The sequence below is a fragment of the Tachysurus vachellii genome, chromosome 19, assembly GCF_030014155.1.
Source record: "Tachysurus vachellii isolate PV-2020 chromosome 19, HZAU_Pvac_v1, whole genome shotgun sequence".
In the NCBI taxonomy this organism is placed as follows: Eukaryota; Metazoa; Chordata; class Actinopteri; order Siluriformes; family Bagridae; genus Tachysurus; species Tachysurus vachellii.
Window position 1 is genome coordinate 22,000,467 of NC_083478.1, and position 12,500 is coordinate 22,012,966.

Below are 12,500 nucleotides of genomic sequence, written 5' to 3' on the forward strand. Positions count from 1 at the left end.
GTGTGTGTGTATAATGTGTGTGTGTGTTTGTGTGTATAATGTGTGTGTGTGTTTGTGTGTATAATGTGTGTGTGTGTGTTTGTGTGTATAATGTGTGTGTGTGTGTGATACCAAAGCTGGAATCCTCTCCGAGTTCTCTGCCAAATTTCTGCATAGCGTCTCCAAGCACACTCTCAGCCTGAGGGTAGCCCGGCCCTTTCTCCTGCCCTCGTATCTTAGACATGGTGTTTATCATACTTAACTTTGCTCGGGAGGCTACACACACACAAACACACACACACAAACACACACACACACACACACACACACATATACAATGTGAGTTAACACTTTTCTGACCAGTCCCCACAAAATAGTCATGCACCCACACACACACACCTGGGTTTGGCTGTAAATATTCTGTAGTTTTGGTCATGATGTCCAGCACTGCTCTGCCTGTAGTGTCCACTTTCTACACACACACACACACACACACACACACACAAGAGAACATCAGCACTGTGACCTGAGTTCGATCTTGGATCATTATTACAGAGCATTTTATTTAACTTTTATTTATTTTACTCCAAAACATTTACAGAAGCTGATGAACACCTTCATACTTCTCACCTTCTCCATTTCCTTGAAGTCATCATCGAGCTTGGTGCCTTCTGCTCCCCCAACCTTCTCACTCACTTTCTGTAGGAGCACACACACACACACATACATAAACATACACACACAGGATAAATGTACCCTGCTTCTGTCATCTGAACTTTAGATATATTTCACATAAATACAGTGTGTTTGTTAGTGTGTGTGTGTGTTTGTGTGTGTGTGTGTACTGGCAAACTGGTTTCATGAAAGGGATGGGAAGGAAGGGAATGAGAACAGTTTCCATAGAAACAGGAATCTGGCACTAGCATCAGAGAGAAAATAAAGATGTACACAATGTCCCTCTCTCTCTTTCTGTCTCTTTGTATCTCCCTGTCTCTCTCTCTCTCTGCATGAACTAAACATCTAACAAATCTTACTATATTTATAAATATAAATCAAGTATTTTAACACAAACACACACACACACATATACACACACATCCACACACACACACACATCCACACACACACAGACACACATCCACACACACACACACATATACACACACATCCACACACACACACACACACACATCCACACACACACACACACACATCCACACACACACACACACACACATATACACACACATCCACACACACACACATACACACACGCACACACACACACACATACACACACACACACACACATCCACACACACACACACACACATACACACATATACACACACATCCACACACACACACATCCACACACACACACACACACACACACACACACACACACACACACACACACACACACACACACACACACATCCCAACACAAAATTAAAGCTCCAGCACACAGATACACTTTATCTGAGAAAATGTCTGTCTTCTTCTTTAACAACAACCAGGATGAAGAGAGTAAAAGCTGTAAAGAGGACACAGTGAAGGGCACAGTCTCTCTCTCTCTCTCTCTCTCACTCTCTCTCTCTGTCTCTCTCTCTCTCTCTCTCTCTCACACACACACACACACACACACACACACAGTAATGGCTATAATTACAGGTGCTGACTTTACAGGGAGCTGATAACACTTCCACCACAATTACAAACAGCAGGCCTAGTGATCAGTCACGCATACACTCACCATCTGCACACACACACACACACACACACACACACACACACACACACACACACACACACACACAAAGCATGCCTAGGCATGCCTATTACTTGTGTGTGGTTGTGTATGTTTGTGTGTGTGATTCAAAGTTTTTTTTACACCATTACACCATGTGTCACTTCCTTAATGAGACATACAGTCATGAGTCTCTCACACACACACAGCGAGACATGCACACAATCAATCAGTCCACAACACAGTACAAATAAATAAATATAATCACACCCCCAGTGTCACCCAGATGAGGATGAGGTTCCCCTTTGAGTCTGGTTCCTCTCAAGGTTTCTTCCTTTACCATCTAAGGGAGTTTTTGCTCCCCACAGTCACCTGAGTCACCTCAGACTTGTTCATTGGGGATAAATACAAACACATTGTGAACTAAATATATCTAATTTTTTTTATTTATTATATTAATTCTTTACTCCGTCCAGGGTGTATCCTGCCTTGATGCCCGATGATGCCTGAGATAGGCACAGGCTCCCCGTGACCCGAGGTAGTTCGGATAAGCAGTAGAAGATGAATGAATGAATGAATATTAATTCTTTAGGGGCACCGTGTCTTAGTGGTTAGCACGTTCGCCTCACACCTCCAGGGTTGGGGGTTCGATTCTTGCCTCCACCTTGTGTGTGTGGAGTTTGCATGTTCTCCCCGTGCCTCAGGGGTTTCCTCCGGGTACTCCGGTTTTTCTCCCCCGGTCCAAAAACATGCATGGTAGGTTGATTGGCATCTCTGGAAAATTGTCCGTAGTGTGTGATTGCGTGAGTGAATGAGAGTGTGTGTGTGTGTGTGTGTGTGTGTGTGTGTGTGCCCTGCGATGGGTTGGCACTCCATCCAGGGTGTATCCTGCCTTGATGCCCGATGACGCTTGAGATTCAGGCTCCCCGTGACCCGAGGTAGTTCGGATAAGCGGTAGAAGATGAATGAAAATGAATTAATTCTTTATATTATTCCTCATGTTTACCTTCTGCTCTATGTTCATGTTCTGTAAAGCTGCTTTGAGACAATGTCAGTTGTAAAAAACTCTGTACAAATAAACTTGAATTGAATTGAATACAAATAACACAGTAATAATCACTAATAATAATAAAAAATTGAATTAAAGTGTGATAAAATCTCGGGTCACGGGTCAATATCAAATCACGGGTCAATATCAAATAAATAAAATGTAAAATAATAGGCTGCACTGGATCAAGTGCTATTCTGTGAGCTGTTGAATAATGAGTGAGGAAGCTGATGTGTTCAGTTAAAGTAGTGATTAATGTGAACGTTACAGCAGCAATGTTTCTGCACACATGAGACTCCTGTTAGATTAACACTTGTCATCATAATAGTGCTTTAGCTTCAGTGTTAAATTCTCTCTGACGTTCATGTAACATTTTCAGCAAAGGAAACCAAATCTATTTACTTCTCCAGTCTGTATTCTCTCTCTCTCTCTCTCTCTGTCCTGTCTCTCTCTCTCTCTCTCTCTCTCTCTCTCTCTATCTATCTATCATTACCCAATCTATTGATTCAGGAGTCTGAGACTTGAGTCCAATGCATTTGGTCAGGTGAGGAACCCAGTCTAACACACACACACTCACACACACTCACACACACTCACACACACTCACACACACACACACACACACACACACACACACACACACACACACACACACACACACACACACACACACACACACACACACACACACAACAGGAACCCAGGGTGCACCAAAAGTGTCATTGCTTATATATTCGAGTAAAGACGAAATGTGACGAAAAAAGCCGAGAAACGATCAGGGGGAAGCCTGAGGAAAATCCGTGACGTCACTGAGGAAGATTTCGTATTAGAATAACAGCACGTCTGATTTACATGATGTTAGCTAGCTGCTTTAAGTGGCTACGTGATTAGTACCCTGGTTACCATGACAACTGGACACTTCCGGTGGCTGCATTCCAATAAATTGTAGTCTGCTAAGTAATAAAAATAGACTTTTACTCTGTTGTAAATATAAATATATAAACAATGATGACGTTTGTTTGCATTAAATATATCGATCGAACTCTAATGTTTATTCATTTTACTCTATTTATTTATTTTATTTACTTTATTTTAGTCACACACACACACACACACACACACACTCACACACACTCACACACACACACTCACACACAGGCCTCAGTTGACATGAAGATATTTTACGTTCTAGTGGTGGACAAACGTTAAAACTATCACAGCAGACCTGCAGGATCTGTAACCGCCATCACGGTGTCTGTGACCGGGGATAAATAAATAAGCGCAGAGAGAGAGAGAGAGAGAGAGAGAGAGAGAGAGAGAGAGAGAGAGAGAGAGAGAGAGAGAGAGAGAGAGAGAGAGAGAGAGAGAGAGAGAGACATAGGATGGTGGGTTGCGTGTCTCACCTGCGTCGCTTTGTGGAACTGTTTCTTCAGTCCTGCCACTGACATGGTCTTTGGTGTTTGACTGACTGAGCTGCTCACTGTGTGAAGAGAAACACACACATACACAGACGCGCAGAGAAGCAGCTGAGAGAAATGTCCGTTATTCGGTCAGAGAGAGAGAACAGACAGCTCCGGTTACCGTCAGCGTTCTGCCTCGCACGTCGTGACGTCACCGAGGGCGTGGGCGCGCCCCGAGGCGAGAGCGCGCATCACACACAGCTCAGTGACAACATTAGTAGAAATAAAGCGAGGGAAAATGCTGTGTTTGAGTTGGCCTACGGTGTCATTTCCACCTCTCTACATAGACTTGTGAAGTGGAAAAAACATGGATGTCTCTATGGACCGAGCTGGTCAGCTAGCTGTAAAGAGTGATGTATATTATCTTCAGTGTTCAGAGTAAACAAATGAACATCTCTGTGTTAACTGATCGACAGTACAGCTAATGTATGTATTGTTACGGACATTTGTACTAGAAGGTAATTAGATTTTTTTTAAATTTTACTAAAAGCTGTTTGTGAAGTTCTTACCTTCTGTGTCAGGACTAGAAGTTAGTTTTGACTAGAAATTGTTATTAGTAGAGATTGTTAGTATAAACTTATTGCAGGGTCACAATGAGCTGGAGACGAGTTGGCTCATCACAAACCTTGGTAAGGGTAAGATGATCCTGATCAGGAGATGATCAGGCGTTGTCCATCTAGCCAATGGTAGTTTTCTCTTTTTCAGATTCTGTGTTTGAATCATGTTTATAAAAACTCAGTGTAACAGATTATAAGGTCCGGTCTCATTCATGCTACACGAGGAGCGTTGGGTCCTGTTGCTCAGCAGCAGTACAAATAAATCATGAACCTTTTTACTCTTGCCCGTGCCTACCAGTGTGACACTTTATTTTCTCAAAAACTTCCACAATATATAGTACATAAAGTCAGACTTGTTGATGTGTCATGACTCCATAATTGGGGAAGGGACTCATAGTTCAGATGGTGTTTCCTTATGCTTTTGCTGGACAGAGGTTGGGGATTACATGCAAACCCCAGCTGCTGCACCACTGACAGCACCACAGCATTGTGGGAATGGAATGAGACCAAAGTAATAATACACCAAGAAAAAAAAACTCTTCATTATAAAATAAATCTTTGTTCTGATTCTGCTTTATGATTCACAATTTGTACATTGTCCAAAAAGAAAATAATAAATAAACAAATAAGCTTTAAGTTTAAAATAATCTAGATTAGCTAGATGAAGGCCTCAGGCAGTTGGCTTTAAGTCCTGCAGTGACAGATAGAGCACTGAGCAATGAGACTCTTTAAACACCACAGGTCTGATTAGTAGCCATGTTACATTTGATCCATAAATGTTAATGTGATAATGTTCTAAACTATAAACACAAGAGTTTCTGTTTGGGTGAAAGAGTAATGGAGATGGGCTGATCAGCACCATGGACAGAGACTGACACACACGCACACGCACGCACGCACGCGCGCACACACACACTGAAGAAAGACGTCCAGCACTCTGTCATTATTCACGTGTTTAAATGATCCCTGATTATCACAGCGAAAAGTAATGAGTGCAGTTTTAAGAATGAGAAAGACGCCATATTTTATTGGGCCGAATATTTCCACAGGACGTGACGCAATGACGTGTTGTTTTCCTTGCGTGTGTGCAGAAGTGACGCAATCACGTTTGTGTCGGAGGCGAAACGGCGTCAGATTCAAACGGGCTCCATATTTAAGGTGCAGTTTTTATATTTATTTTTAGTTTGTTAACATGGAAGACGTGACGAGGGAAAAGTCCTAGTGTTGATGTCAGGGACTGTGTGTGTGTGTGTGTGTGTGTGTGTGTGTGTGTGTGTGTGTGTGTGTGTGCACATTAAAACTGCTAAGCTAAGCGGCTAATGCTAATGTTGTTGTTAGCTCTATAGCGACTGTAAACAACAACAGATCTGATCTCATTTACTACCATAAAACACTTCGGGTTTATATTTACATCATGTTTTAACATCACAGGAGTGTTTAGTTATAATGTCTGTATTTTAGTAAGAAGTGTTTAAAGTTTACTTTGTTTTTCAACTGAATCTGCAGTTTTTATAAAATACTGATTAACTTTTTATTAATGAACAAATCACAGCTACACTTTCTGTTTTGAGCCAAAGCTCCTACATGGAAAATGAAGCATTTGTGTTGGTTTTACCTAAAGTAAGCTGTGTGTGTGTGTTTGTGTGTCTGTGTGTGTATATATGTGTGTGTGTGTGCGTCTGTGTTTATTTGTGCATATGTGTTTATTTGTGTGTGTGTGTGTGTGTTTATTTGTGCGTATGTATTTATTTGTGCCTATGTGTTTATTTGTGTGTGTGTGTGTGTTTATTTGTGCGTATGTATTTATTTGTGCCTATGTGTTTATTTGTGCGTATGTGTTTGTGCGTGTGTGTTTGTGTGTGTTTGTGTGTGTGTTTGTGTGTGTGTGTATCCGAGAACAGGAGCAGGACGCTAAGATAATGTCTGAGAGTCGGCAGACACAGCGAGGTCGTGACAGGGTGAGACGCAGAGAGAGTGGACAGAGTAAAGTGCTTCTGCGTGCGTCTCAGCCCCAAACCCTGAACCAGTCCACTCAGGGGGATCTGCAGGAGATCAGCAGGTCACTGAAATGACTATGAGAATGACTGAGACAGAAACATTGAGCAAAATCGTTGAGCATACTGACTTCATTCTTATTCCAGGCTGAGAGAGGAGATTGGACAGCTGCAGACAGAGAGGCGGGGCTCTGACAATGAGGAGGCGTTGAGATGGAAGATCAACCAGCTGGAGCAGGACAAGCTCAAGATCAACTCCAAGTACAACCAGGAGGTGATGTGCCCTCAAAGCCATGTGGCACAAAAGTCACATTTTTAGTGTTATGTTTATTAAATGTTAGTTTAACTCACGTGTGTGTGTGTGTGTGTGTGGGTGTGGGTGTGGGTGTAGTTGTCGGGTTATGAGGCTCAGCTCACACGCTGCCGTGCTCTGCTGGAGAAAGGAGAGGCTCAGAGACAGACACTAGAGTACGAACTTGCTGTGGTAAAAAGAGACGCAGCTGCTCAGAAGAGTCGCGCTGAGGAGAGGATGGCTGACCTGATTACACACAACCAGCAGCTGGAGGGTATTGTGTGTGTGTGTGTGATAGTGTGTGTGTATGTGCCTGTGAACACAGTGTGTGTGTATGTGCCTGTGTATGTGGGGGCTGAAGCTAAGTGTGGAGCTGTGGCAGAAAACCTGTAATAGTTTTACTATATACTGTTTTGTCTGTAGGCCTCAGTGCAGAGCTGCATCAGAGAGCCTCTGATCTACAGAAAGTTTTGGAGATCACTCAGCAAGCTCGGTTTGATGATGAGCAGAGACTCCAGGTGGAGCTGCGTGAGAGGGACCACCTGATACACAGCATTAACACAGAGAAAGAGCTGTTACTGGAGGAGAATCTACGCCGGGACACACTACTGCAGGTACCCACCAGGTGTGTGTGTGTGTGTGTGTGTGTGTGTTGGGGAGGTGTGTCTGCACTAAAATAGTTTGGATCCATCTGGTTTTATTTTGGTGTGTGCTTCAGGAGCAGAAAGACACACTTCTAGAGCTGAAGGGCAGGATAGACAGTATGGAGAAAGACAAAGAGCGAGATGCAGAGGATCTCAGAATGAGGAGAGCTGAGCTGAGGGACAGCATGGTGCGTGAGAAGTTGTTGAAGAAGGAGCTGGAGGTGAGACATAACACACACACACACAATGCTGCCATATGACACTGATGAACTTTATGTTCACATAAGTTCTTATGAAGTGTATACAGGTAGGATTGTGTGTGTGTGTGTGTGTGTATATAGACAGCCACACAGAGAGTAAAGCATCTGGAGGAGAGTGTGGAGACAGAGAGAGCTGCTCACCTGGAGATGCAGGTCAGTGCTGAGGTCATTCAGGTCACTAACACCTAGGAGACCACGCCCACTCTGTTCCCTTACTTTACTCTGTATTGTGTGTGTAGCTGCATCTCAGAGATGTGGAAGCAGCTGTGACAGTAGAGAAGAGGAATCATGACGAGGCCGTGTCCAGTCTGGAGCTGCTCAAACACAAATTAGGAGAAGTAGAAAGAGCACATACTCGAGAGAGAGAGCGTGCTGACAACACACAACACACACTGACACTGTAAGACACACACACACACACACACTGACACTGTAAGACACACACACACACACACTGACACTGTAAGACACACACACACACAACACATACTGACACTGTAAGACACACACAACACACACTGACACTGTAAGACACACACACACACAACACACACTGACACTGTAAGACACACACAACACACACTGACACTGTAAGACACACACACACAACACACACTGACACTGTAAGACACACAACACACACTGACACTGTAAGACACACACACACACAACACACACTGACACTGTAAGACACACACACACACACACACTGACACTGTAAGACACACACACAACACACACTGACACTGTAAGACACACACACACACAACACACACTGACACTGTAAGACACACACAAACACACACACACACTGACACTGTAAGACACAACACAAACTGACACTGTAAGACACACACAACACACACTGACACTGTAAGACACACACAACACACACTGACACTGTAAGACACACACAACACACACTGACACTGTAAGACACACACAACACACACTGACACTGTAAGACACACACAACACACACTGACACTGTAAGACACACACACACACAACACACACTGACACTGTAAGACACACACAACACACACTGACACTGTAAGACACACACAACACACACTGACACTGTAAGACACACAACACACACAACACACACTGACACTTTAAGACACACACACTGACACTGTAAGACACACACAACACACACTGACACTGTAAGACACACACACACAACACACACTGACACTGTAAGACACACACACACAACACACACTGACACTGTAAGACACACACAACACACACTGACACTGTAAGACACACACACAACACACACTGACACTGTAAGACACACACAACACACACTGACACTGTAAGACACACACACAACACACACTGACACTGTAAGACACACACACACACTGACACTGTAAGACACAACACAAACTGACACTGTAAGACACACACACAACACACACTGACACTGTAAGACACACACACACAACACACACACACTGATGCTGTAAGACACACACACAACACACACTGACACTGTAAGACACACACAACACACACTGACACTGTAAGACACACACACACACACACACACACACAACACACACTGACACTGTAAGACACACACACACACACACACACTGATACTGTAAGACACACACAAACACACACACACACTGACACTGTAAGACACAACACAAACTGACACTGTAAGACACACACACAACACACACTGACACTAAGACACACACACAACACACACTGACACTGTAAGACACACACACACAACACACACTGACACTAAGACACACACACAACACACACTGACACTGTAAGAGACACACACAACACATACTGACACTGTAAGACACACAAACACATACTGACACTGTAAGAGACACACACACAACACACACTGACACTGTAAGACACACACAACACATACTGACACTGTAAGACACACACACACTGACACTGTAAGACACACACACACTGACACTAAGACACACACACACAACACACACTGACACTGTAAGACACACACACAACACACACTGACACTGTAAGACACACACACAACACACACTGACACTGTAAGACACACACACAACACACACTGACACTGTAAGAGACACACACAACACACACTGACACTGTAAGACACACACAACACATACTGACACTAAGACACACACACACTGACACTGTAAGACACACACACACTGACACTAAGACACACACACACAACACACACTGACACTGTAAGACACACACACAACACACACTGACACTGTAAGACACACACACAACACACACTGACACTGTAAGACACACACACAACACACACTGACACTGTAAGACACACACACACAACACACACTGACACTGTAAGACACACACACAACACACACTGACACTAAGACACACACACACAACACACACTGACACTGTAAGACACACACACAACACACACTGACACTGTAAGACACACACACACAACACACACTGACACTGTAAGACACTGACACTGTAAGACACACACACACACACAACACACACACACTGATACTGTAAGACACACACAGACACTGTAAGACACACAACACACACACACTGATACTGTAAGACACACACACACACTGACACTGTAAGACACACACACACAACACACACTGATACTGTAAGACACACACACACACACACACACACACACACTGACACTGTAAGACACACACACACACACACACACACACACACACACACACTGACACTGTAAGACACACACACAACACACACACACTGATACTGTAAGACACACACACACACACTGACACTGTAAGACACACACACTGACACTGTAAGACACACACACACAACACAATGATACTGTAAGACACACACAACACACACTGACACTGTAAGACACACAACACACACACTGACACTGTAAGACACACACACACAACACACACTGATACTGTAAGACACACACACACACTGACACTGTAAGACACACACACACAACACACACTTACACTGTAAGACACACAACACAAACTGACACTGATACTGTAAGACACACACACACACAACACACACTGACACTGTAAGACACACACACACACAACACACACTGACACTGTAAGACACACACACACACACACACACACACGCACACACACTGATACTGTAAGACACACACAAACACACACACACACTGACACTGTAAGACACAACACAAACTGACACTGTAAGACACACACAACACACACTGACACTGTAAGACACACACAACACACACTGACACTGTAAGACACACACAACACACACTGACACTGTAAGACACACACACACACAACACACACTGACACTGTAAGACACACACAACACACACTGACACTGTAAGACACACACAACACACACTGACACTGTAAGACACACACACACAACACACACTGACACTGTAAGACACACACAACACACACTGACACTGTAAGACACACACACACACACACACAACACACACTGACACTGTAAGACACACACACACACACACACACACACACACTGATACTGTAAGACACACACAAACACACACACACACTGACACTGTAAGACACAACACAAACTGACACTGTAAGACACACACACAACACACACTGACACTAAGACACACACACAACACACACTGACACTGTAAGACACACACACACAACACACACTGACACTAAGACACACAACACACACTGACACTGTAAGAGACACACACAACACATACTGACACTGTAAGACACACACAAACACATACTGACACTGTAAGAGACACACACACAACACACACTGACACTGTAAGACACACACACAACACACACTGACACTGTAAGACACACACACACAACACACACTGACACTGTAAGACACACACACAACACACACTGACACTGTAAGACACACACACAACACACACTGATACTGTAAGACACACACACACAACACACACTGACACTGTAAGACACACACACACACACAACACACACTGATACTGTAAGACACACAACACACACTGATACTGTAAGAGACACATGAGCTGGGAGTGTGTGCTTTAGTGTGATGTTTATTAAGACACACACTTTTTTCTTGTGTGTAGAGTGGAGCAGGAGTACCAGACCACTAAAGCTGATCTGATTGACCAGCTGGAGAAAACCAAGGCCACCTGGGCTGATCTGATTGGTCAGTTGGAACACGAGAAGGAGGAGTCAGCTAAGCTGATTGGTCAGTTGGAACACGAGAAGGAGGAGTCAGCTAAGCTGATTGGTCAGTTGGAACACGAGAAGGAGGAGTCAGCTAAGCTGATTGGTCAGTTGGAACACGAGAAGGAGGAGTCAGCTAAGCTGATTGGTCAGTTGGAACACGAGAAGGAGGAGTCAGCTAAGCTGTCAATCAGACTGCAGGAACAGAACGGAGTAGAGACAGAGAGAGAGCAAGAACTCAACCTGGTACATCATGTATTTACACTCTCTCTCTCTCTCTCTCTCTCTCTCTCTCTCTC

The 12,500-nt window shown here is 43.8% G+C and overlaps 2 protein-coding genes across 2 annotated transcripts in view; one reads left to right on the plus strand and one right to left on the minus strand.

The window, feature by feature from the left end:
- Positions 1 to 4,377, minus strand: part of sh3gl2b (SH3 domain containing GRB2 like 2b, endophilin A1) — an 8,363-nt gene extending 3,986 nt beyond the window's left edge. The window contains exons 1-4 of the mRNA XM_060893984.1: positions 4,181 to 4,377; positions 610 to 678; positions 379 to 451; positions 112 to 255 (exon numbers count right to left, since the gene is read on the minus strand). Of these exons, the coding sequence (XP_060749967.1) occupies positions 112 to 255; positions 379 to 451; positions 610 to 678; positions 4,181 to 4,225 (331 nt within the window). The 5' untranslated portion in view covers positions 4,226 to 4,377. The remainder of the gene's footprint in view (positions 1 to 111; positions 256 to 378; positions 452 to 609; positions 679 to 4,180) is intronic.
- A 1,461-nt stretch (positions 4,378 to 5,838) lies between these two features.
- LOC132862157 (coiled-coil domain-containing protein 171-like) overlaps positions 5,839 to 12,500 on the plus strand; it is a 14,621-nt gene continuing 7,959 nt past the window's right edge. The window contains exons 1-9 of the mRNA XM_060894043.1: positions 5,839 to 5,952; positions 6,696 to 6,853; positions 6,936 to 7,062; positions 7,180 to 7,354; positions 7,504 to 7,694; positions 7,799 to 7,945; positions 8,066 to 8,137; positions 8,224 to 8,384; positions 12,099 to 12,447. Of these exons, the coding sequence (XP_060750026.1) occupies positions 6,714 to 6,853; positions 6,936 to 7,062; positions 7,180 to 7,354; positions 7,504 to 7,694; positions 7,799 to 7,945; positions 8,066 to 8,137; positions 8,224 to 8,384; positions 12,099 to 12,447 (1,362 nt within the window). The 5' untranslated portion in view covers positions 5,839 to 5,952; positions 6,696 to 6,713. The remainder of the gene's footprint in view (positions 5,953 to 6,695; positions 6,854 to 6,935; positions 7,063 to 7,179; positions 7,355 to 7,503; positions 7,695 to 7,798; positions 7,946 to 8,065; positions 8,138 to 8,223; positions 8,385 to 12,098; positions 12,448 to 12,500) is intronic.